The following is a 25742-nucleotide window of genomic DNA, read 5'->3' as shown; positions in this document are numbered from 1 at the left end:
AGTTGATTCAGCAGAGCTGCCATCTGAGTGGGGCATCCTGGGCAGGCAAGGTTGGTTGGTATCACTGTGACAGTATTTGTGGCCTGAGTTTGCAAAGAGCCTGAAATGGCATCTGAGACAAGCAGCTGCTTTTATTTCAGTGGGTGCCAGAGGTGATACTTGGAAGGCCAGAGCTTGTAACTTATTATCAAAGGGGAAATGAGAGGAACCATCATGAATCCATCTGGATTTTCCTTGACATGGAGAGAGGAATTCTGTGAAGGATGAGGTTGTATTTGCATGAAAATCTGTAGCCTGGAGCTGCATCTAAACACAGCAAGCTTTAAAGCATGGAAGTGATGCAGCCCCTTTCTCCCTTCTCCCAGTTAGAAACCTGCTTCCAAACAGGCTGCTGAGGGTTTGCAGTTGTGATGGAAACCAAGAGTTTAAACTGGTTTCAACTGTACCTCTAGGTCATAAGCAAGTGAATAGCAGAGTTAGTGCCCTGGTAGCACAGGGCAGGGCTGCAGTGGAGAATTTGCAACCTTTTTCTCCCAAAGGAGGACATTTCAGCCCTCAGAAGCTTCAGGATCCATGGGCTCACAGCAGCAGGAGCAGCCAGCTTCTGCCTAGCACCCCTCTTTCCTTGAGGCTCCCCCCATTTGGCCTGACCCTGCATTCAGCTTTGCTGCAAGGTCCCACTTGGCTTAGCTGAAGTGCTCTGAGCCAAGCTTGGCATGGGAAGGGACATCCCAGGGTGTCCCTGGAGGAGAAGGGGCTCAGCACATGTGCTGCTTGTGCACGAGCAGCAAGAGGCAGCAGCTTTCTCAAGGTCGTGGTTGTCTCCATGAGGCCAAATCCTTGTTGCTTTAGCTTTGCCTTTGCAAACCTGGAGCAGTCCCTTTGCTGTGCAGCTGGTCCCAGTGCCTCTCACCAGTAACAGAGCTGGACAGGCTGCCTCTGCTTGCTTTTTTGGGGGGGAAACTCTTCCTTTGGGCTCTTATTTCCATTCCTGTTGATCCTCTTTTTAGTGATTCCAATGTCTTGAAAATGGTTTCCTTTTCCTTCCCTCAGATACCTCCAATTATTGAAGCTTCTTTTGTACCTCTATCCCCCACTGATCTGAACTCTCTGCATCCTCCTCTGTCTACCTGGCAGCTGGAAGGGAGAGATAAGTAAATGTGGCATGCCAAGACTTAATAAGGCACACAGCTTTCAATTGGATTTACAATGCCTTTGTTACAGTAGTGTGGCCAAAATAACAACCCCCCCCAAAAAAAGTAAACAGCATTCTTCATTTGCTAATGCAGTTTCTGAGGATCTAAACGGCCCAAGATGTGAAGTACCCAGATAATAGGTGCTTTAAATTCACATGGGCTCCCCGTGGCTTTTATTTTAGAGGACTTAGGCTGCAGGATTGAGTACAAAATTGCTAATTCAGACAGACTTGCAGAAGATGAAACTCTCTCCTGAAATCTGATATTCCATTCTGTAGGTCGTTTGCTGCAGTTCCCTTCCTGGTATTTTACCTTCTGAATAGGAGAAGCTAAAAAAACCCTCCTGCAGTTTCCAGTGTGGATATTTGAGATGTCTAGGAAAAAAAAAAAGATCCTTCTTGATTCTTTTTGCATCTGGGATGTGACAGCATCTGGGAGGGCAGCCTGAAGGTGCAGCTGAGGGGCTGGGTGGTAGGCACAGGGTGTTAGTTGATGTGTCAAAGCCACAGTTTTGGGTCTGTGCCTCTCTGGCTGCCTTAGGTCCCTTCCAGGTTGGGAGAGAAATGGGAATGAGAGGAGGAAATCCCAAGCACAGAGGAATCTGAATGGGTTCTGGAATCTGAATGGGTTCTGCTTGAGGTGCTTGCTGCTGTGTGCAAGCCCTAAATCACATTTTTTAGTTGAAGCAGCAGGCAGACAATCTCAACTGAGTTACAAGCACCAAGGAATAATAATTTAACAAAAAAAAAAAGGTCAGGACAGCAAGTGAGTGATAAGCAGAGCTTTTTATAAGCTGGCTGATAAGAGCTGCTGCAGGTGAAGGCTCCTGGCCCTGCTGCACCAGCTGTGCTGCTGATTTCAGCAGGGGCCAGGAGATAAATCCAGTGCCACAATGCCAGGCTGGATGGCTGGAGATTGATCTGCTCAACCCTCCAATAAAATGATTTTGGTGGCTTAATTTGCTTTCCTACTGCTAAATGCCAGACAGCTTTGGGGGGGGTCTGTCTGGCTCCTTTCTGAGCAGGCTGATGACTGGGAATGGCACTGTTGAGTTTGCTCTGGTAGGGATGTCAGAGCATCTCCCATTTGCAGCTCCTGGTACCTCCTGTCTCAGGTAGGCAGCCAACAGGGCCCTGAGTCACTTATTCTGGAGACATTAGAAGAGAGATGAGATTAAGGCATCAACCATGCCAGGATGTGCAGCAGAGAGGAAGCAGAGCTACTGCCTGTCTCCCCTGAGATGTAAAGGGAAACTGGAGATTAGACACAGGAAGAATCATAGAATCCCAGACTGGTTTGGGCTGGAGGGGACCCTAAAGATCATCTAGTCCCAACCCCCTGCATGGGCAGGGACACCTCCCACCAGCCCAGGTTGCTCCAAGCCCCATCCAACCTGCCCTTCAACACTGCCAGGGATGGGGCAGCCACAGCTTCCCTGGGCAGCCTGGGCCAGGGTCTCACCACCCTCACACCAAAGAATTTCCTCCTCATGTCCAACCTCAATCTCCCTCCTCCAGTTTTAATCCCTTCCCCCTTGTCCTCTCCCTCCCTGCCCTTGTCCCAAGTCCCTCCCCAGCTTTCCTGGAGCCCCTTCAGGCACTGGAAGCTGCTCTAAGGTCTCCCTGGAGTCTTTTCTCCAAAACAGTTTGAGTACAGAGTTGTGTCAGTTCTGGGCTGGGGAAATGGATCAGATAGCTTCTCTTAAAGGGGTGTGTGTCCCCAGCCTTGTCCCTAGGATGCTTTGGGAATACAAAGGTACCCTACACCCACCTGACATTAAAACAGTGTGTCCAGCTTGTGAAGTATTTCCTCAAAACCTGACTGTTAAGGGGATGTCTGACAAAGTCAGTTTGAGAATGTACCTGAGCATCCCCTGCCAAGCTGTGTTGCTGGGGTTGGGGTCAGTGCTGTGGCACAGCTGGGTTCTTAGTGGGGCCTTTAACAGTCTGCAGGGGTGATCAGAGCAGGTTCTGTTCCTGCTGTAATTCCTTACCCAAAATTACTCCTCATTTGGTGCCTCAGCATCAAAGTCTCAGATCACTTTGGCTCTGCTCGCTTGCTGCAAGAGCAGGTGAGTCAATGGGCTTGTTTCTTCTCTGCAAGTTAACAGCCCTGTCCAATTCATGCTACTGGAATAAAAGGTCATTAAGGTAAAAAGTGCTCTTCCATTATTGAGCACTGCTGTTCAAGTTGTAGGAAGCAGCAGTTTTCCTTCCACCAGAGGGGATGGGACTTAATGCACCGTGCTGAGATGGGTTTCTTTCCCTGCAGGATTACTTCCACCAGCTCACCTGCATCACAGAGAGGGAGAAGTTTATTGTGCCCATCCGAGCTATAGGTCCCCGAGCTCTCCTGGACTTCCCTGACCATCTCAACTTCTCCAGCTGTCCAGTCAAGTACAGCACCCAGAAAACTCTGCTGGTTCGCAACGTGGGTGACCGGGAGGCCCGGTACTGCATCAGCACCCCGAGGTAAAGCAGCTCCCCAGCCTGCTTGTGCAAAGCACTGCTGGGCAAGAACACACTTGCTAAGCAGTGCCAGAAAGGACCTGGAGCCTCTGAGCTGCTGTATTGCAGGGGTAGCTGGAAACGGGCAGGACACGTGGGTTTTGCAGTTGCTTGTGGTGTTTTAAGCGTGATGCAACCTTGGATGAGGCTCTGCAGCAGAGCCTGACACTGCAGTGGTGTCTCCAGCAGGACAGAGTCTGTCAGGCTGGAAGAGCTAAGGCAGAAAGGCAGCTTGACTGCCCTTGGGATACTGCGTGGCAGGTAGCAGCTCTGGGAGGTCAGTTTTGGTAGAACTGTTAGTAACTAGCTTGTAACCTTCTGAAACGGTTAAGTACCACGATCACCTCTCCTGTGGAGCCAGGCTGGGAGAGTTGGGGTGTTCAGCCTGGAGAAGAGAAGGCTCCAGGGAGACCTGAGAGCACCTTCCAGTGCCTGAAGGGGCTCCAGGAAAGCTGGGGAGGGGCTTGGGACAAGGGCAGGGAGGGAGAGGACAAGGGGGAAGGGATTAAAACTGGAAGAGGGAGATTGAGGTGAGACATGAGGAGGAAATTCTTTGGTGTGAGGGTGGTGAGAGCCTGGCCCAGGTTGCCCAGGGAAGCTGTGGCTGCCCCATCCCTGGCAGTGTTGAAGGGCAGGTTGGATGGGGCTTGGAGCAACCTGGGCTGGTGGGAGGTGTCCCTGCCCATGCAGGGGGTTGGATCTAGATGATCTTGAAGGTCCTTCCAACCCAAACCAGTCTATGGTGACTGGCCAGAGTTAGCCATTCTCTGGGGAGGCCCAAGCCCATGGTGTTCCTGTGGTCCCCTGCCCAAATGCCTGGTGTGACTCGTGTTGTGCACAGCCTGTACTGCTCCTCTTGGTCTCAGAGGACAGTCACTGGTTTTCCAGTGAGCTGAACTGGAGAGGGTAATGCCCTTTTGACCCTGGCTCTGAAAGAAAACTGGCTCAGCTGGCTGCTCATTAGTTGAGAGGTGCTTGGTCCCAGGGGTCTTGGTGCAGGAGTTGAGGTTGGGAGTGCAGCAAAGAGCTGCTGCCTGACTTGCTGCACCTGAGCTGCCTCAGTTTCTTCCCCAGGAAAACAGGGCTCAAAAGAAGACTGAAATGTGAGGTTCCAAAGGCTGGCAAGGCTTTTTGAGCAGGCTGCTGGGATGTTATTTAGGCAGGCTGCTTCTTTTTGCTGCAGAAAATACGTAGGCAGGAACTTGTAAGTCACTGCAGAGTTTTCCTCTGGGATTTCTGGTTCTGGTTGTCACCACCAAAAGAAATACCCAGTGAAGTCTTAACATCTTTTTGCCACGTACTTGCCAAGTGTTCTGTTGAGGATGTTGAGTCCTGCTTGATAGGGATTTGGAGGGTTTCTGAACATCAGCAGCCCAATATTTCAGTCCTGCTTTGCAGTAAAGAACTGGAAGTGTTACACAAGTTTTATTTCAAACTACACACACACAAAAAAAGAGTAGGCTTCTGAGGAACTGGTTTGTGTGTGTGCAGAGATCAAAAGCTGATATGATCTCCTTTGGCAGCTGAGGGCATCTGTCATCTCTTCCACTTCATTATGAGCTTCTGAAAGCCAGTTGGATATTTCAAAAGTGATTTAAATCCTTGAATATAAGCAACATTCTGTTCTATTACATCACCTCCCACTTTCATTCAGATTTCTTTTTAAATGCTCTGAAGTTCCTGTGTTCCTGCTCCCTTTTTCCTTGGTGTTCAGTGACATGTCAGGATGAATTCTTCATTAGGAGCTTCCTTAAAGGTCAAGGAGCTCTACTGCCTGGCTACCCTAGGGAACAGGAGAAATTTGGGGAATATGGGAATTGGGTTTGGGCTGATTTTTAGGAAATAAAATCCTGGATTAACTTGGTTGGAAGGGACTGCTGGAGAACATCTGAGCAAGCACTCTGCTCATAGCAAGGGCAGAGTCAGAGTTTGGCCCAGTTGCATCCTGCACCAAAAGAAGTGTGGCCAGCAGGTCAAGGGAGGGGATTTTGCCCCTCTGCTGTTGTGAGACCCCACCTGGAGATCTTTGTGTTCAATTCTGGAGCCCCCAACACAAGAAGGACATGGAGCTGTTGGAGCAAGTCCAGAGGAGGCCACAGAGATGATGGGAGGGCTGGAGCAGCTCTGCTCTGGAGCCAGGCTGGGAGAGTTGGGGTGTTCAGCCTGGAGAAGAGAAGGCTCCAGGGAGACCTTAGAGCAGCTTCCAGTGCCTGAAGGGGCTCCAGGAAAGCTGGGGAGGGGCTTGGGACAAGGGCAGGGAGGGATGGGATGAGGGGGAAGGGTTTTTAATTAGACAAGGGAAGATTTAGATTAGGTATTAGGAAGAAATTCTTCTGTGCACTGCAGGAGGGCTGGACTAGATGACCTTTAAAGGTCCCTTCCAACCCCACACATTTGATGGTTCTATCATTCTCCAGGTGAGCCCTGGGGTTCTAGCAAACCCATCAGAAAAGAACTGGCCTCCCAGTTGGCTTGAGAATCAGACCAGTGCCCTGCCCTGCAGGTCTAGCAGGTCATTAACTGGCAATTCTTTGTCCAAACACATTTACAGAAGCTTTCACAAGAGGCTGTGCTCCTACTAATGTTAGGGGATTAATTTCCCTGTTACAGGGGCTGTAACAAAAGCTGCATCATTATTAACAGAGGTAGTTGAAGCTTTAGTTTAATGCCACTAATTCTTTTAAATGACTTCCGTAATAACTTGATGATTAATTATTATTACAGAAGACTTAAAGCTGTGCTTTGGTAATGAATGACTTATGTTCTGTGTCCTGGAGAGTTTCAAGTGTAGATCTGAGGTGCAGTAATCAAGAGTTATGGCCTAGGTGGGAGGGGAAAGGAGTGTCAGCCTTGCAGGCTGAACTTTTAGTCTGTTCTTTAGTGGAGAGTTGAAGGCCCTGGGGTTGAATTTGTGTTTAACTTGGGCTGCATTAGAAGTGATGCTCTGGTACAGCCAGGCTGAGCATCACCCAGGAGCTTTGGTGGGTGTTCTGGACAAGGACAAGTGCACATGAGGAGGATCATGAGTGGAGAAAAGAAGGAGAGATCTGTCTTAAGCTTGCAGACCCATCAGCTGGTCCCTGTGCCCTTGGTTCTTTACCTGTACCTTCAACTTTTCTCTGAGCTGATGCCACTTCTGTTTTCTGGCCAGAGCAACCTGAGGCTCTGGCCCATTCACAACCCAGCTGCAGGTGCCAGAATCCCCACGTCCATTCTGCTGCTCACAGCACTTTGCCTCCTTTCTCTGGATTCCCTTCCCTGTGGCATCAAGAGCAGCCCAGCTGCTCTCATCCTCAGTGCCTTTTCCAGCCCATCCCAACCTTTCCCTTGTCAGCACGGAGGGCTCAGCTTTGGTCCCTTCATGGTGACATTCCTACCTGTTCCTCATTTATCTAAGGACTTTGAGGGTTTCTGTTGCATGTTTCACTCCAGGGAAGGCTCCTGAAGAGCTCGTGGAACCAATTCAGCATCCTTCTGCTCTTCCTTGTTCAGAGCTCCCCCTTGCTGTGGTGTCTACCAGGAAACAGGGCCAGGTTTTGACCCCTTCTTCCTAAAGGACAACCAGCCAGCCCACCAAAGCCCTCCCAGTTCTGCAGGCTGGTTTTCTGCCTGCATGTCCATACCCAGCTCTTCACTGCATCCTTTGGTAATAAAAAAAGAAGGGCAGGATAAACACAGACAGTGTCTTCCTGTCCTTCTCATTGTTAAGGTGGGATAATGAGTTTCTTCTCCGTGACATTCACAGAGATAAATGTCATCCCAGTACATTTGGGTTGAAAATGGTGTCTGGAAGCAGATCTCAGTGCAGCACTGCCTTCTCCTGACATTCCAGGCATGGTGCTGTGCCATGCTACAGGGCTAGAGAGGATTAGGCTGAGATAATGTTCCCACCAAGCTCTGGAAGCTCAGGAAATTGTGTCACAGTGCTTGGAGCACCTTTCCTTGTGGTACCCATGGACTACATGGAGTTGTGGGGTTGGAGAGTTACCCAGGATGTACAGAAGACCACCCAAGGACATGAAAATCGAGCCTAGGGGCAGTGAAAGAGGGGAGGATGGAGCTTTTGAGATGTTGTCTCTACACAGGATTTTTCAGCACAGAGATGGAGTCTTGGATGCCTGACAGGCTGGGTTTATTGGAATTATTTGGCTGTTACACCATTCCTAAAAAATAAGATGTATGCTGAGGTTAAATGATCTTGGGGTTTTTCCTGCAGTCAATCTTAGTGGACAGATGGGGCAATTTAATCAACAGTAATTTTACTGTCTTCCTTGGGGTTGGAGATAGCTTTTAATGAAATCAGTTCTCCCCAAATCCAATCATTTTAGAATGCAAATGAAGGCACCAGGAGACCAAAGCAAGTTTGGTTGTAGAAGATAAAGATGCCATGGGGACTTGAGGTGCATGGCAGCCTCCTTGCCTGTGGCAGTGGCAAATGTGTGGCCCTTGGCATCCTCCTAGGACATAAATTCTCCCCAGCTCTGTAAAGAGGAGCTGATGATTGGTGAAAGAAGGCAAGAAAACAAGCAAAAGTGTGGCCAGCAAGTCAAGGGAGGGGATTCTCCCCCTTTACTTTGCTCTTGTGAGGCCTCACCTAGAGAACTATGTTCAATTCTGGAGCCCCCAACACAAGAAGGACATGGAGTTCCTAGAAGGGGTCCAGAGGAGGCCACAGAGATGATGGGAGGGCTGGAGCAGCTCTGCTCTGGAGCCAGGCTGGGAGAGTTGGGGTGTTCAGCCTGGAGAAGAGAAGGCTCCAGGGAGACCTTAGAGCAGCTTCCAGTGCCTGAAGGGGCTCCAGGAAAGCTGGGGAGGGGCTTGGGACAAGGGCAGGGAGGGAGAGGACAAGGGGGAAGGGATGAAAACTGGAAGAGGGAGATTAAGGTGAGACATGAGGAGCAAATTCTGTGCTGTGAGGGTGGTGAGAGCCTGGCCCAGGTTGCCCAGGGAAGCTGTGGCTGCCCCATCCCTGGCAGTGTTGAAGGGCAGGTTGGATGGGGCTTGGAGCAACCTGGGCTGGTGGGAGGTGTTCCTGCCCATGCAGGGGGTTGGAACTAGATGATCTTTACAGTCCCTTCCAACCCAAACCATGCCATGCTTCTCCAATATGTTTCTATGAAGATGTAAATGATGTCCAAACGTATCATTATGAACTGGCTTGTGAATCTAGTGCTGCTCTTCCTGAAGGGCAATAATAGGCCAGATCTCAGCAGGTGCTGGGGGGAAGGTTTCTCCTAAATTGGTGTGGATAGTTGGGGTTATAGAGGCTGGGGATGGTGAGGTCCCACTGGGGAGCTGGACCTGGGGTAGTCTGGATGTTTTACAACAAAGAAAACATCCAAATGGACATAGTTAAATGATTGTCAGAAGAACAGAAGCTATTAAAAAAAAAACCCTCTCCAGCCCTTATCTTTCCTGTCTTGCAGGAGCAGTAGTGATTCATTCAAAGGGTAGATCAAACAGGAGGGGAATTGTCTTGAAGAGCAGCTCACAATTAGTGGATGAAAGGCCAAGGTTTAGCCTGTCAGCTCCATCCCTGGGCAGAGGTTCTCACGTGGCTATTGCCATGTGTCAAGAAGGCCACCTTAGCATCCCTCCTTATCTGTGGGCTGCAGGGAGCAGCTCAGTGATGCTGACTGAATTGCAGGGCTCAGTTTGACCATGGTTGCCTTCATCTTTGGGTCTTGGAGGGCCAGGTCTGTGTGAAGGATAATGAGCCCCAGCTCCAGCAGTAGCAGAGTTGTCTGGTGGGCACAGCATGGGGTGGGGTGAAGTGTCTGATTTGTGTTTGGTTTCCCAGTCCTGAGAAGAGAGTCCTAAATTTGACTGGATCCCCTTCTTCTGATAATTCAGAAATGTGGAGATACCTCCTTTCTCAGCCATCCCTGGTCACCGGAGGAGTGTTTTTCCCATCCCAGCCATCTGAGGGCAGGAGCATGTAGGGGGGAGTAGGAAGCTGATGGGATGGGAGGTGGTGTTGAGTTGCTGCCAGGGATTCCCCTTAACTGGCAGCTTTTCTGTTCTGGCAACACTTCAGGCAAAAGAAAAAGGGTAAAAACCTGCCCTTCAGAAAGAGCAGCACTAGATTCACAAGCCAGTTCATAATGATACATTTGGACATCATTTACATCTTCATAGAATCAGATTGGAGCATCAGACTGGTTTGGGTTGGAAGGGACCTTAAAGGTTGCATCTCCTGAGGTGAGGTTTATAGGTGGCAGGAGAAGACAGATTCCTGGGGAAGCCAAGGTGAAGGAGGCTGCTGGGGCCTTGCCTTTCCTCCTCTCTCTCTCTCTCAGAAGTCTCAGGTGCTTTCCCACAGCAGGCAATGATCCCACCCAAGCACCAGCAGAGACCTGCAGGTGTCCTGGCAAAACCAGCAGAGCAGAGGCAGCAGCAACCCAGTCCTGAGGCTGGGGAGGGCTTGGCCTTCCTCCTCTCCCTCAAAAGTCTCAGGTCCAGCATGGAAACACTGCAGGCCCAGTGCTTCTCCATCAGTCAGTGGCAATGTTTTCACCAGTTGTAATGGGAACAGGGCAGGTCCCTAATTGCAGCAATAGCTCCTTAATGAGCAGAACCTCCAGCAGTTCATCAGCTGCCACTGCTGACATGAACAAGGTTCAGCTGGAACGTGGCTCCAGTTGTTCTCATTATTTTCGTGTGTCATGCACTCTAATCATGCTAAAGCTCTCCAGAATTTGTTTTTAAGGGGGCAAATTGCTTCTAAGGCTTTGGTGGTGGTCAATAACTTCTGTTTTCTAACTGGGGGCTGTGCAAGAGCCACAGAGCCCAGCTGCTCTTGTGCAGAAATGAGGTTCATCTGATTTATCCCCAGCCATTAAAACACTGAGTTTTGGGTCTGTCAGCCAAGAGCTGTTTACCTGGTGGCAAAGCATAATTGCTGGTATTAAATCCAAAGTACACCAACACATTGGCATCATTCTTTCCAACACACTGCCCAGAATTTGTCTGGTGGGCCAAGCAAACAGCTCCTGAGCTTGGATCGTGAGCCAGAGTCCCAGATTGTGTTGCTTGGGAATACACAGGAAAACCTCCTGTTAAGCTCATGTTGTTGTGCTCCTGTTCCTGGGGCTTCATTTAGTGAGGGGTTGAAAGGCTCAGGCTGGGAATGGGCTACTCCTTTTGTGTCTTGTTGCCATGTCAGGGCGTTGCTCTCATCTGCATTTGCACTCAGGCTTTTCTTTTATCCTGCTTGTTCATTTTCTCAGAGCAGCTCTCATTGAAACGTTGATAAAATGTGCCCTTTCTTGGGCTACAGATGTTTGCCAGGTAAAAAAGAAAGAGAGTTCTGCAAATGAAACCATAATTATTCTCTGGTCTTCAAGGAGGACTTTTATTCTCCCTGTCTGATGCTTAGGTTGTAGTCTCATTGGGATAGAGATTGCCTTGACATTTGCATCTCCTGAGGTGAGGTTTCTAGGTGGCAGGGGAAGACAGATGCCTGAGGCAGCCAAGGTCAAGTTGTGCATGCAAGCAGCTCTTACCTCCTCTGTGCTCTTCAGAAGCCACTCTCTGGTGGTGGTGCTTGCAGCCAGCCTCTCCAGCCTCCCTGCAGAGCCTGGGGGACGTGAGGTCACTTGATCCTGTAGGATCTTCTGAGGGCTGAACCTCTCCAGAAGTCAGGCAGCAGCTCTGGTTCTCACCCTGCACGTGCTGGTTTTCTGCTGCTGCCTGTGGTTTGTGTGCTCCTGGCTGGCACAAGGGAGCTAGACTGCAGAGGGAGCAGAGTCTCCACACCTCCCACCACAGTCCTGATGTGTCTCTCTGTTGCAGCCCCTTCTCTGTGGATCCCTCCGTGGGGACTCTTGGCATTGGGGACACCATGCAAGTGACAGTGGAGTTTCACCCACTGAAGACTGGGCATCATTCCACATCCCTGGTAGTTCACTATGACACAGGTGAGTGCAGGGCACTGCATGGTGCACACTCTTGCTGTCCTTTAAAACAGAGCCCTTTCCAAGCAGAATCATGTCACATTTGCTTTGCAAACTACTTCTAAACCTTTTCTTTCAAACCCTCTGCGTGTTGCAGCGCTCAGAATCGAGCAGGGAAGGGGCAAAGGCTGAATCTGTCCTTGTTCTCTGTCCTGTGTCACTGTGTGCTGCTCCATCCCATGGTGTTCTCCACCCAGCACCCCCTAACAGTCATCTGGCATCACTCTCCTCTGTCCCACTTTTCCCTGAAAGATAAGTCTAGGTGTGGTGCTGAGGGACACGGGTTGGTGGTGGCCTTGGCAGGGCTGGCTGAAGGGTTGGACTCAATGATCTTGAAGGTCTTTTCCAATCAAAACGATTCTAAGTGGAAAATAGTTGGTGTTTTGGGGGTTGTTAAAGTGCATCCCCTCAAAAGGAATGAGGTGGTTGGAATTCTCTTTTGCTGGGTGTTGCTGAGGGGGAGGAAGAACCTCAGTTCCCCGTTGCAGTGTGCATGAAGTTGTGCTCCTAGGGAGTGGAGCATGGAGTGTTCAGGTCTCCAGAAGACTCACTTCTGTCCCCACTCTGCTTCTCCATTGTCTTACCACAGCCCCATCTTGTCCTCTACCCATCTACCTCCCACACTTAACACCTGGACTAAAGCAATCAGGACTTGGGGGCTCTTGGGATTTGGCAGGAGGTGCTTCCTGCCTTCCAAGATAGGCATGAAGCTCTTGCCAGGGAATGATGAGCTAAGATCAGGCCAGAGAAATGCTCCCAGCTTCAGAAGTTCACTTGAAGTGGGGGAAGAACTCCAGAAAAGGGTGTGATGTTAAAATGCTTCTGCCAACCTTGGTTCAGGTCTCTTGTGGTGCTGAAGGAGACATGTCCTCAGCTGGATGAATTCCTTTGGTGCAAGGTTTCTCTTGCCTGACAGAGGATTGTTTAGTCCCTCCTCCTGAACTTAGGTCCTGGGAAGCCCCAGGTCCTAACTTAGGTGATCCTGAGATGCTCTAGCCCAACAATGAGCATTTTAATTGGCATGAGTTTGTGTAAGTTGTAGAAATATTCATCTATCTCCCAAATGCTCTTTGTAGCCTTGTGGGTTATCACAGCTTTGTTTAATTTTAGTTAATTGCTTGCTGAGAATGGTTCATGTTCTCTCTGAGAAGCTCCTGGGTTTGGATAACACTGTCTTGAAAACAGGCATTTCAGATAGAAGCACAAAGTGCCCCATTTCCATGCACACAGAGGACATCTAGGATGAGATGCAGAGGGCTTGGGCTTTCTCTGGGGTAAATCAGAGCTGATGACACCAGAGGGTAAGTGCTGTGGGGTTTAAACCATCTGATTAGATATTAGAAGACAATTCTTCACTGAAAGGGTCATGAAACACTGGCCAGGGCTGCCCAGGGAGGTGGTTGAGTCTCCATCCCTGGAGGGGTTTCCAAGCTGTGTAGATGTGATGCTGAGGAACATGGGTTCCTGGACTTGATAGAGGTGGGTTAATGGCTGGTAAAGTCAGGTTATGGTTGAACTTGATCTTAAAGGTCTTTTCCCACCAGAACCATTCTGTGATTGCAAAGACTATTTGAAGAATCAGGGCCAGGGTTTTCATGGCTTGCTTTGAAAACCTGAAACAGCTGGTTCCTCCGTGGTCAACCTTTCCAAAAGCCATTGGCATGGATAGACCACAAGGATCAGACTGTCTCCTGGCTCTGAGATGGGTGACCTCCCAGGAACACGTGCTACCTGGGGGGATGAGGCCAGGATTCATTCCTGTCAGGACCACACTGCAGTTCTTTTTGAAATAAACCCCAGATTGAGAGGGTGAGCCAGGGAATAATTAAGGGATTATCTCTCTGGCTTTGAAGCATACAAATAGCTAACAGGCTGCTGAGATAAATTGCTAAAGGGAAACCAAAACATTTAATCAGTCTTAAAACCAGCTGCTTGAAGGTGCAGTGCAGAGCAGCAAGGCAGCATTTCCACCCTGGTGTGGCAAACCCTGGCTGAGCTGTCCTGCACGGGGGTCAGGCTCCCTGGGATTAACATCCAAAGAGCAGCTGGGTTCCTCTCCCAGCCCCACCAGCCTGTTTGTTACCCACCAGAAGTGCTAAGAGCAAAAAAGAGAAGTTCTGGGGATTTGGGAAGAGTGTTCCTTGCTTGGCTGGGTTGTCCCTGCTGCTTTGCTCCCAAGCAGCAGCACTTCCCAATGGATCAAGCTGTTGGTGAGACTCAGACAGAATCAGAGGTGTGTTGCAGTGCTTTGTTTCTTGCTGAAGTTGGGTCAGACCTGTCCCTGGCATTGCTTGAGGAAACGTGGAGCCCTTAAATGGGAATAAGTCAGTTTTCTCCTCCCTTTTATTTGGTTGATATAAACTGGGCATCCATGAGATTGTCCTGGTGAGGAATGCAGGTGCTGTCCCCTGGATAGACTCTGTATGTGCTCAGAGTCAGAGTGGTGGGGGTTGGAAGGAACTTCTGGAGATTATCTACTCCAACCCCCTGCTAGAGCAGGGACACCTACAGCAGATCCTACAGGAATGGTAGTCCTGTTGCTACAGATGAGTGTGAAGAACATGGTTTTGCTGCTAAGAGCATCATAATGTATCATTAAAACTTGACTTTCAGGGTTCTACGTGTCCAAACTCCATTTTCCCCGTGTCCCTGTGTCTGGGTGTGAAAAAATCCCAGCCCATCCTGAAATGGAGGTGATTTGAGATGTTCTGGGCTACTCACCATCCCTACTCATCATCAGATGATGCTGTCAGAAGAGGTTTCTGAAGCCTGCATGCTGAGCACACCTGTTGGTTTGGGAAGGGTTCTGCACTCAGGACCACTGAAGGTCTGGTTGGAGGCTTGGCCCTTCTCAGGTGACCTTTAGCCCATCCCATGAAGATGTGAATACATAAGGTTATGAAGTTAAGTCTGGTTTCAACCAAGTCAGTACTCAGAGAGCTTGGATAACCATTAACTCTCAGGCAGTGCTGAAGGGAGATGTCCAAGCCAGTTGCCCCAAGTGCTGTTGGTTGTAGCTCAGACTCAGTTTGCTGCACTCTTGGTGTGGGTGGGTGAGCTTTGCTCAGGGACGTGTGGCTAAGGAGATGTGTGGCAGCTTCCCAGAGCTGTGCTGGAGCTGCAAAACAAGCTCACCAGTCCCATAGCACCCAGAAACACTCAGATCTACAGCAGCAGGTGCTCCATGCAGTTAAAGGAGGCTACCAGAGACAGGAGGTGCTGGAGGGGTTGGGAATTGTGGAAAGGAGGGTCAACTTCTCTGCTCAGAGTTCCCTAAATCCTGCCTCACATCAGACCCCTGTCTCCAACAAGTACCTAGTGTGGTGTGATGGGTGGTCTTTGGGGTGTAGGACCAGATTCTGGGCTTGTGTGTGGGTGCCTGTTGGACCTTGTGGCAAGGGGCTACAAGGTGCTTCTAAGCCAGGAGCTCTGTTGTGTGGTGCTGAAGTTCCTCTGTATGGTTTTTCCCCATGGGTTGCCACGTCCCTTGGGGTCTGTTTGTCAGCACAGGAAGCTTCAGTAATTAGCAAAGCCCCCCCAGCTGCTGCGTGGCTGACAGCCACTATCTGGTGAGATGCTTTTGTTGCTGTCAGTAATAAGAGTAATTATGCAGATCATCTTCCTCCAGTGGCTCTGGGAGCCCAACGCAGAAGTGAAAGCCTTGGGGCCAGGATCTCACCCTCTTTGAGGGGGAAACATCAGAGCCAGTTCTCATATTGTAGGAGACAGCGTGTCCAAGAGGAAGCAGCCCTTGAGCAGGAATGTCTGCTCCATTAGTGTCCTGTCTCCCCTTGGTGCAGAGCCTCAGAGAGCAGCTTTCCTAGGAGAGAGGTACCATGTGGCTCAGGAGTAGTTCTCGGTGGGTTTAAGTCCCTCTGGATGCCTCCAGCCTGGGGCTAAAGCCTGCTGAGGACCCATCTGGGGATTTGGCAGATGAATACCCTGTTTTCCCTTGACTTCCTGCATGACTTGGGGGAAGGCTGACAGTTGCTGAGCAGGAGCTCTCCTAAAGCAAAGCTCTGATGGTTTGTGGCTCACAGAACCAGGCTGAGAGCATCCTCTGTGGCTCTGCACACCCAGGGAGAGGAAGGGGGAGCTCAGGCTCAGCTCCTTGATTAATTACTTCAGGGGTAGGTAGATGTGAGCAGTGTCTGCCTCCCACTCTGTAGTTGTCAATCAGACTGAGTTTTCCTGCCCTGGTTTAGTTACTGTCCCTGTAGACCCTTCAGGTACTGGAAGGTCTTTTGGCTTGCAGGGAAGCTGGGGAGGAACTTTTTACAAGGGCATGGAGTGATAGGACAAGGGGGAATGGCTTAAATCTACCCCTTACAGGTTGAGGTGGGACAGGAGGAGGAAATTCTTTGGTGTGAGGGTGGTGAGAGCCTGGCCCAGGTTGCCCAGGGAAGCTGTGGCTGCCCCATCCCTGGCAGTGTTGAAGGGCAGGTTGGATGGGGCTTGGAGCAGCCTGGGCTGGTGGGAGGTGTCCCTGCCCATGCAGGGGTTGGATCTAGATGATCTTGAAGATCCCTTCCAACCCAAACCATCTGATGATTTAATGAATTAGAATTCTCTGGGTCAGGGAAGGGTCTAGCTGCCTTGTTCCCTTGCCTCCCACCTTTCCTGGCCAGCCCTGAGCAACTCACATGGGGAAGACGAGGCATGAGCTCACAGGAAAAGTGAAGGCATGTTTAAAAATGACTAATTAGGGAGGTGAGAGGGAGCTCTTCAGTCAGCTGTGGGATGATGGTAAGTGGGATGGGATATGCTGGAGCCATTTGGGCTTGGTGCAGGTGATGGGTGACTGCAGAGCTGGGAGGGGAAGCAAAGCCTGTGTCTTGGCCATGGCTGCAGTAGGGGCTACATCACATGGCAAAGGGCCCAAGGGGCATTGTCAGCCCTTTGAGTGACTGCTCAGCTCCTGCCTGGATCAGCATGGGCTTGCCAGCTGGGCACGTGAAGGTGTTGGGATGCTGGATCCCTTCCTGCAGGTCGAATTGCTGCTGGGTTTAGCTGGAGTTGCTGACTTGGATAAATGAGGCCACCCACAGCAGGGCTTGGCAGTGTGGTGCTGGTCACTGTACACGTGCAGGAACCTCATTCCATCCCAGCCCTGGTGGGTTGCTGCTGTTTGAGGCTGCCCAAGTGACCGTAGGATGGATGTGCAGGCACCTCTGAACATCTCAGCTACCCACAGGGTAAAGCACGTGAGAAAAGCACTGCCTTGCTGGGACACTTGCCTGTGGTTTTGTGTAGGCCTTGGAGAACACAACCACCCTTGCACAGCTCTGTTCTCCTGCCTTTAAGAATCCCCTTTCTGCCAAGGGTCTTGTCATCTCTCTTGCACAGCTACTGTCACAATCAATGGTTTCCAGGAACTTGTTTGAAAACAAAATGAAAATCCTATTGATTTAGACTCTAGATCTTTTCCTTTCTCTTTTTTTCTTCTTTGTGAATCCACTGATGGATGTGGACAGGCAGGGTTTTTTTACAGGGGTTTAGCCCTTGCTGTGTTGCATTTTATATTCCTGAGATCACTCCCCTTGCTGAGTGCTCTCCATTTGTCCTGACTCCAGCCAGAGTGGAGGAGGCTCAATACTTGCCTGAGCAAACTCAGGACCTCGTTAGATATTTATCCAAGTCATCCCTGCCTGGTGCAGGATACCAGGGTGGGAAAACCAAAACCTGCCTTGAATCTTAGTCTTGTGTGAGTGTTTACAGGGCTCTGAGGTTGCCATGAGTTGTGGCAGGTTAATCTTCAGCTAAATTCATGGCAACAGCCCCTGAGCTGCTGACAGCCCCTGCTTTTGAGTCTGGAGTTGTTCCTTCTGGTGCAACTCTCCGTTCCTTCCCCACCAGGCAGATTTATAGCAGCTTCTTGCAAGTGCTAAGAGGTAGGGAAACCTTCTGCTTCCACAGCAGCCTGTCTTGACTCTTCAGAGCTTGCCTGGAGTGCACTGTGCAGCTTGACTCCAGACACGTACTGTGTCCAGTTCTGGAGCCCCCAACATAAGAAGGATGTGGAGCTCCTGGAGAGAGGCCAGAGGAGGCCACGGAGATGATCTGGAGCAGCTCTGCTCTGGAGCCAGGCTGGGAGAGTTGGGGTGTTCAGCCTGGAGAAGAGAAGGCTCCAGGGAGACCTTAGAGCACCTTCCAGTGCCTGAAGGGGCTCCAGGAAAGCTGGGGAGGGGCTTGGGACAAGGGCAGGGAGGGAGAGGACAAGGGGGGATGGATGAAAACTGGAGGAGGGAGATTGAGGTGAGACATGAGGAGGGAATTCTGGAGTGTGAGGGTGGTGAGAGCCTGGCCCAGGTTGCCCAGGGAAGCTGTGGCTGCCCCATCCCTGGCAGTGTTGAAGGGCAGGTTGGATGGGGCTTGGAGCAGCCTGGGCTGGTGGGAGGTGTCCCTGCCCATGCAGGGGGTTGGAACTAGATGATCTTGAAGGTCCCTTCCAACCCAAACCAGTCTGGGATTCTAACTGATGTAATTTTTGTTTGTGTTTAGTGCTGGCAGGTGGTTAGAGGCCCATTTTATTCTGTGTTTTTAAAGATGATCTTGCTGACTGTGTTATCCTAAGGTATAAACCAGACTTTGCTGCTGTAATTGTTGCAAGAGGCTTCTCCAGGTTTTCCTTGGACTGGTGGGTATTTAAAAACTTGACAGAGGCATTTTTCTTTCTTTCTTGTTACAGCTTGTGCTTCCCTTGTGAGAATTCCAGTGGTGTGGCTGGTTTCTCTTGCACTTATGGGTTCTTCAGTGTCTTGCTGCCAGGCAAGTGGAGAGAGGCAGAGTTTGTAGGCAAAAAAAAAGGTGTAGTTTGTGCAATTATGTGTTGCTTTTGCATCTTATTAGTAGCAGCACTGCAACAGGGGGAGGATTGGTAACTAATACTTGGTATGCCTGGCTATAGTCTTTTATATTCCAAGTCAATTAGATGGGTGAGTCTAATTGGTCTCCAAAGCATTAATTTATGTCAAAACAGCTAATGGCTAACAACAGTTTCCTGCCTTTGCTCCCCTCTTCTAGAACTTCTTGCAGTAATGATTGTTTTCTACTGGTTGAGATAAGGGAGTTGGACTCCCTGCACCCAGAGTGTGGCCTTTGCCCCCTCTCCAGGGCCTTGTGTTCAGGACAGATGGTCCACAGCTCTGAGGGTAGATGAAGGGGAATTAAATTTGTTTGAGGGTTGTTTTGGTTTGGTTTTTTTCCCAGCTTTATAGCTCCACAGCTACAGAACCAACCCCCCCCCCCCTATCCTGCCAAAATCCCTCCTAAAGCAACCTGAGGGCTTGGCTGCATGAGCACAGGCTGGTGTGTGTGTGCTGGGAGGGTTGTTGGGAGCATGAAAAAAAAATAAAAATCCCCTTTTGGCTGTTTGATTCATCTCCAGGTGAACAGACTTCAGTGTGACTGTGCATCTCCATTTTTAGCAGATGAAAGGTTTCTGGAAGAATGTGGTTTTTCATCTCTTTGTAGGTCATCCTCAACTGCAGCTCCCCTACCCCATCACCAGTGACAATCCCTGATCTTCTGAAGTGGCCTTAACTCTGGATACGTGGCAGGGCAGAGCTGACCATTCATTATCCTCCTTTTTCCCCCTGGATCAATCAGCATCTGCTGAGAAGCAGGAGAGCAGCTTGAAGGATGATTGATTTATTAAGTGGTAGATTGGGCATGGCTTTGCCAGGCAATCAGGATGAAGGTTCCTGCACTAATTTCCCTGTGGGCCACAGGAGATGTTGCAGGCAGGCACCCCAGCCTATCATCACTGTCCTGGCAATAATGATTAAAAATAGCCCCTGGCATCTTGGCTGTGTCTTTCATCATCCAACAGTGTCATTGTCCTTTTCAGTGCACTCTGTGAGGGTCCTTCATGCTGGGCAGAACAAAACCCTTGTGCTGGCTCCCAGATATTCCTGTCCTGGAACTTTTCATCCTTTAACAAAGCAAACCAGATCTTCCTAAGCATGGTTTGGAGGAGGTAATGGTGAATACTTTGGGTGCTCTCTTACAGAAGGATGCACAAGAAAGAGCTTGACTGAAAAAGAGAACTTTTAATGTGCAAAAAGAGCTGTCTGAAAAGCCCACAACCTCTCTGTAGAGCACTGGTGGCTGCTTTCTGTCCCCCTTTTCATTGAATCCCAGACTTGTTAGGTTGGAAAGGACCTTCAAGATCATCTGGATCCAACCCCCTGCATGAGCAGGGACACCTCCCACCAGCCCAGGCTGCTCCAAGCCCCATCCAACCTGCCCTTCAACACTGCCAGGGATGGGGCAGCCACAGCTTCCCTGGGCAACCTGGGCCAGGCTCTCACCACCCTCACACCAAAGAATTTCCTCCTCATGTCCAACCTCAATCTCCCTCCTCCAGTTTTCATCCCTTCCCCCTTGTCCCCTCCCTCCCTGCCCTTGTCCCAAGCCCCTCCCCAGCTTTCCTGGAGCCCCTTCAGGCTCACAGGGAAGAATTTCCTCCTCATACCCAACCTCAGTCTCCCCTGATTTCATCCCCATCTGCTCTCCTGTGGTTCCTGCAGTGCCTTTGCTGCTGACACCCTCCTCTTGTGCTGAGCTGCTTGGGGGTGCTTTGCTGAGGCCTGGCTTGTGCCAGTGACTGCTGGCTGTTAACAGCAATAATTGTGGCAGCAGGAATAATTAGGATGCTCTGAGCTTCCCTGTGGCCTGGGATTGATTCCTCAGAATCCACCCATGTTAGCAGCAGCAGTTATTTAGTGCTGTGGCTTTATAAACATGCTGCTCCTGGGGCTGGAGTAAATAATGGGAGGATTTAACAGAGCCTGAAGGTAGCTTGTGAACACTGCCTTGGAGAATCACTTCTAAATTACTGCTGCTGCTCTGTGTTTTCCTCTTGGGCTGGAAATCCAAGCGTGAGGGCTGACATGGTCTTTCCCAGGTCAGTGGAGACCCAGAGCACCTTGTAGGTGATGCCACGAGCTTCCTGACAGCAAAGCAGCTCTGAGCAACACTCCTGCCTCTGATCTAGTGGTAGCTCTGCAGGAGGTGTAGTAAAAACATATGGTGGGGAGGGCTGGATCCAGCTGGAGGTGATTTCTTTAGCTTTTCAGAGATCACTGAGCCTGGTGAAGTGACTCACTTCTCTGATGGTAGAAGAGGTAGCAGCTGTCTGTCCTTTGCATGGGGCTTGGAAAATGTGCTGGCAGTGGTCAGGCAACCCAGGATGATAGCAGCAGGAGTGAAAGACCTGCTTGCCACAGGCTGCTGTGGAGGTACAGCAGCACCCTTTGGAGGGCAGGGTTCTGCTTTGCCTGCTTTTCTTGTTTCTTCAGTGAAACAGCAGCAGGACCTGTCTGCCTCCAGCTTCCTTCACAGAGAGCAGGACACAAGCTTCAGAGCCACAGAATGGTGGGGGTTGGAAGGGACCTCTGGAGATCCTCTAGTCCAACCCTCCTGCTAGAGCAGGATCCCCTGGAGCAGATCCCACAGGAACACCTCCAGGTGGGTTTGGGATGTCTCCAGGGATGGGGACTCCACCACCTCCCTGGGCAGCCTGGCCCAGGGCTCTGTCACCCTCTCAGGAAGCAGCTTTTCCTCATGTTTCACTTCACCCTCCTGTGCTCCAGCTTGTGCCCATTGCCCCTAACCAGGCAAATGACATGACATTTCCCTTTCCATGCTACACAAATGTTCCCAATTTGACTGCCATGCACCCCCAAAAAGATTTTTAAATCCAAATTCAGCAAGGAGGGAGTAACAGGGAGAAACAAGACATCTTGGGGAAGGTGACCTGCAGCAGGGTGCTGGTTTGTATCTGGTCAGCCTGATCCATCTGGCTACAGCTGCATATTTACAGCAGTGCTCAGTGAAGGAAAGTGCTATTGTTGACTACCAGGAAAGCTTCATAAAACCCCAGATTTGTTTGGAAATCTTATTCCAGGGTTTGCTGATCCATTCATGGAGCTGTACTTTCAAGCTAAACAACATTTGTCTTTCTATTTCAGGACGATTTGTGCTGCTCTGAAATCTATTCCCTCTTGCACCAGGATGATCATGTAGCATTAGAAGGATTCAGAAAGATGCTTTAGATCTTCTGTAAATTCCTTTTTAAATATTTTCCTGCAGAACAGGCCCCAGGAAAGGTGACCCAGTACTAGAGTTCTTGCTTGAAGATAGCAAAGCATTAGAACCATTCAAAAAGATGTTTTAGCTGTTCTGTAAGTTCATCTTTTTTTTTTTGAGGTTTTCCTGCAGAATATGTTCCCAGAAAGGTTGACCCAGCACTGGGATCCTTCCTTCAAGAGAGTTAGAAGTTGTCAAGTGCCAAGATACCTGCCTCCATGCTCATGGATGCTGGGATGAAAGGCAGTGGTGTGGCTGCTGGGTCCAGGAGCATCACTCAGGAGTGCACAACCCAAAGCCTCTGCTGTAGAAAAAAAGCCTAGCTTTTTCATTTCAAGTTTAGGAATTGCTTTTTTTTTTATTATTTTTTGGCTTGTAGGGAGTGAGCTGTGTCCTGCCATCTGTAGGAAATGGCTCAGAAGCCTGTGAGAAGGAGGGAACTGACAGGCTGTAATGAGGTTGTGTTGTGTAAATAATGATAGGGCAGATCTGTTCCTATTTGGTGAACGTGCTTCCGTGGCAGCAGAGCATCCCAAATCACACAGCATGGGCCTTCCCCTGTCAAGTGCAATGCCTGCTGCTACATCACTGTTCCATTACAGGGGGGGGGTTGGGGTTTGTTTTTTTTTTTTCAAAACTTCATCTATTAAGCAACCCAGAGTCTTAAATGGAATGTCACATCTCGTTTGGCACCCAGGATGTGATGCCCACGGCTGCCCTTGGCCAACCCTGACATCTCCATTCTCTGTGTCAGCTCATCTGTTGGCAGACAGATCCACAGCTTCCTCCTGAAATCCCTGGCATCTCTGCATGCTCTCCCCTACCCAACCATTTCTGGCCTTAGCTATTCAGCACCGTGTCAAAATGCTTCACCTTGGGGTAGAAGATGCTCCAGCCAAAGCCTCCAGCCTTCAGGAGTCCTCAGTGCCTGGAGCACGAAGGTGGTTGTGTCCCTGTGTCCCCAGCTCCTCTCCAGGAGAGCAGCCATAGGGGATGTTTAGCAGAGCATGTGGAACAGGAACATGCATCTGCTTTTCCTCCCCTGTGGGCTCTGGAGGTAGCAGTTTGCTGTGCTGGAGGCTTTATTCTCATCTTTGTTTAATAGCTTCTGATGGTTTTATCTTCCAAGAATTTGCCCAGTTGCTCTCTGGATTTATGGCTGTTTAGCCTCTACAGCCTCCTCTGGCAGTGTGTTGCAAAGGAAGGAACATTCTCTGGAAAGGTGCTACTTCTTTTGTGTAATTTCTGACTAATAACATGATTTCAGGCCCTCGGGTTCCTGTTTTATGACCATTTTTTTTCCTTCTTCACATTTCCCAGGCCATTTATTCTTTCATAAACCTCCCCCATGTGATTTCTAGGTTGAGGAATGCTGCTCAGTCTTCATCCCAGAGCTGCTCCATACTTCTAATCATTCTTTCCACCCTTCTCTGTTGAATTTCAAGTGCTTCAGCTTGGTTTTTGAGATCAGAACTGTCCCCCAAGTGGCCAGGAGTTTAGACAGTGAGATGATCGGTTTTATGGTGTTTATTTTGTTGTAGTTTGTCATCTTGATGACAAGCATTCACTTGGGGTTCTGTCAACCTGAGCTGTGTGTGCTTGGAGCACTGTGCATGTCTCTTGGTCCTGGTTCCTCTGCTTGCCAGGGATTCAGGGGGGAGAGGAAGGGTGATGCTCATGAGGAACACCTGCCTCTAGCATCCCTGAACTTCAGTTAGGTTTAAATGAGTGGTCAGTCAAAGCAGATTGGACATTGCCATTTGTCTTCCAAGATCACTCAGCCCTGGCCATAAATGCCCTCCTGCTCCTGACTCCCTTAAGACCAGAGAAACTGAGGTTATAGAGGCATGAAGGGTCAAGTCTCCATGGGGATCTTCAGTTTGAAGGGTGAGTCTTGCTTGATTCCCCAACCTCCCTCCAAAAGAGAGGGGGCTCTTTTTCCCAGCAGGAATGTCATTCTGCTGGGATGTGTCTGGTTTAGGATTTAAGGAGTCCATCCAGCACATCTCCTTGTGGTGTTGCATGGTAGCCTTTCAAAGGCAGGTCCATCCTCTGGCTGATTTGCTGCAACCTGTGCAGGGAGGAGAAGGCTCTTCCTTTGCAGAGGGATGTTCTCCAGGATGCATCTGGATGGCTGCACTGGTCAGTTGGGGCAGGCTCTGAGATTTTAATCATCTCTCAATTAAAATGCCACTTCTAGAGAGTCCAGAGTGGCCATGACCTGCCCCAAAGCATGTGTGATATTGGCATCTCACCTGAGAAACACCAACCACAGGATGAGTGGGCTTGGTACTGAAGTTTGAGCTCAGTTGACTCCCAGGTGTGACTTGGTTTGAAAGCTCTGGAAGTGAGGGAGCCTTTGGTTGGAGTCTCTTCTGGAGGGTGAAATGCTGGCAGGTTCTCCAGCAGGACTCCAGAGGATGTGCCAGGAGCTCACTCCTCTTCTGCTCAGCCTGAGGTGGAAAGCAAAGATGCCCTCTCTCTGGTTGCTGAACAGCTTGGGATTACTTGGTGTAGACTTGCAGGCTCGGGCATGAACAGCAGGAAAAATGGGCTTGAAGGACTGTAATGGGCAGGATGGTGTGTGGGTCATGCCCCACCAGTCTCGTCTTGATATATCTTCATCAGCCCACAACAAGAGAGGACAATTCTACAACACAGCCAAGTGCTCTTCTGTGCCTCCCCTGCCATGGGCTGTCACTTCCCTCGTTCCTCTGAACCTCCCTGTTCTCCCCACATGCCCCCAGGCACCTTTGCTTGTCAGCAGCAGTGGATCAGGAGGAACACAGCACTGGTGGTGGGCCTGCAGGAGACCCTGGGCAAGCTGTGCCTGAGGTGGGTCTCCTCAGGCTCACCTTTGATCCAGACTTCCCTGTCACCTGCGTGGGAGGGCAACCCAAAGGCCACCTGGGCACGTCTGAAAGACCTCACTGTAACTATGGTCACCTTGGGGATAAATCTCTATAAGCACACCTAGAAATAAGGGGCTTAAGGTGGTGTTGAGGACACCCTCATGCTGGAGACACACAGCTATCAGGATGTGATCAGTGTCCTGATCTGTGGAACTCCTAATACAGCTCAAAGCTCAAACAGTTCCTTCTTCTATTTGCTCTTCCTTGTCCTTCCTTCACCAAGTGAGATGAGCAAAACCTCCCCTTTTTTCCTTTCTCCCAGGTGAAGATATTCACACCAGCCTTTATGGAACAGCTGTAGATGTCAACATCAGGCTGGACAGGAACTCCTTGACAGTGGAGAAGACTTACCTCACCCTGTCAAACCACAGATCCGTGCTCATCCACAACCAGAGTGAAATCACTGCCCACTTCCAGTGGAAGGCTTTTGTCACCCAGGAAGAGGAGGATGAGCACAAGCTGAGGTTGGTTTTCAGAGAGTCATTCCAGTCAGCTGCACTGCCCAAGGGTCACACTAACGTGTGGCCTCAAGGGGTGTTGGTGCTTCTTTAAGGGTTTAGAACAAGTGAAGCATCCACAGCTCCAGGGTGTGTCCCTGGGCATCAGGGTGCTGGAGCTCAGCACTTCCCATTCCAGTTCCATCCATGCTGCAGCTGAGGGTGATGTTCTGGGGAGGAAAGGTTGATTGCAAGGACTGGATTTCCTCAGAGAGCAAGTTTGTGGTTGTGGGAGCCACAAACTACCAAGGTCCAGAGATCTCTGGGCTACAGAAGGTCCACAAGGCTGAGGAAAGTGCCAGGACTTATTACCTGGGACTGCTTGGAGGAGCAGCACTTGACAGAGTTGTGGGTCCATAGCTGTTATGGACCTGTTGTGCCTACAGGAAAGCTGGGGAGGGGCTTTCCACCAGAAAAGGCAGTGATGGGACAAGGGGTGGTGGTTTTAAACTGGAAGAGAGGAGATGTAGGTTAGATATTAGGAATAAATTCTTCAGCATGAGGGCAGTAAGGCACTGGCCCAGGTTGCCCAGGGAGGCTGTGGTTGCCCCATCCCTGGAGGTGTTCAAGGCCAGGTTGGATG

At 50.1% G+C, this 25742-nt stretch overlaps 1 protein-coding gene across 1 annotated transcript in view; it reads left to right on the top strand.

The window, feature by feature from the left end:
* HYDIN (HYDIN axonemal central pair apparatus protein) overlaps positions 1-25742 on the top strand; it is a 148014-nt gene that overhangs the window by 10623 nt on the left and 111649 nt on the right. The window contains exons 5-7 of the mRNA XM_051629185.1: positions 3468-3667; positions 11498-11622; positions 24925-25126. Of these exons, the coding sequence (XP_051485145.1) occupies positions 3468-3667; positions 11498-11622; positions 24925-25126 (527 nt within the window). The remainder of the gene's footprint in view (positions 1-3467; positions 3668-11497; positions 11623-24924; positions 25127-25742) is intronic.

The sequence above is a fragment of the Apus apus genome, chromosome 11 (genome assembly GCF_020740795.1).
Source record: "Apus apus isolate bApuApu2 chromosome 11, bApuApu2.pri.cur, whole genome shotgun sequence".
NCBI lineage: Eukaryota > Metazoa > Chordata > Aves > Apodiformes > Apodidae > Apus > Apus apus.
The sequence above is the reverse complement of the archived record's forward strand: the minus strand, read 5'-3'. Positions and strand labels throughout refer to the sequence as shown.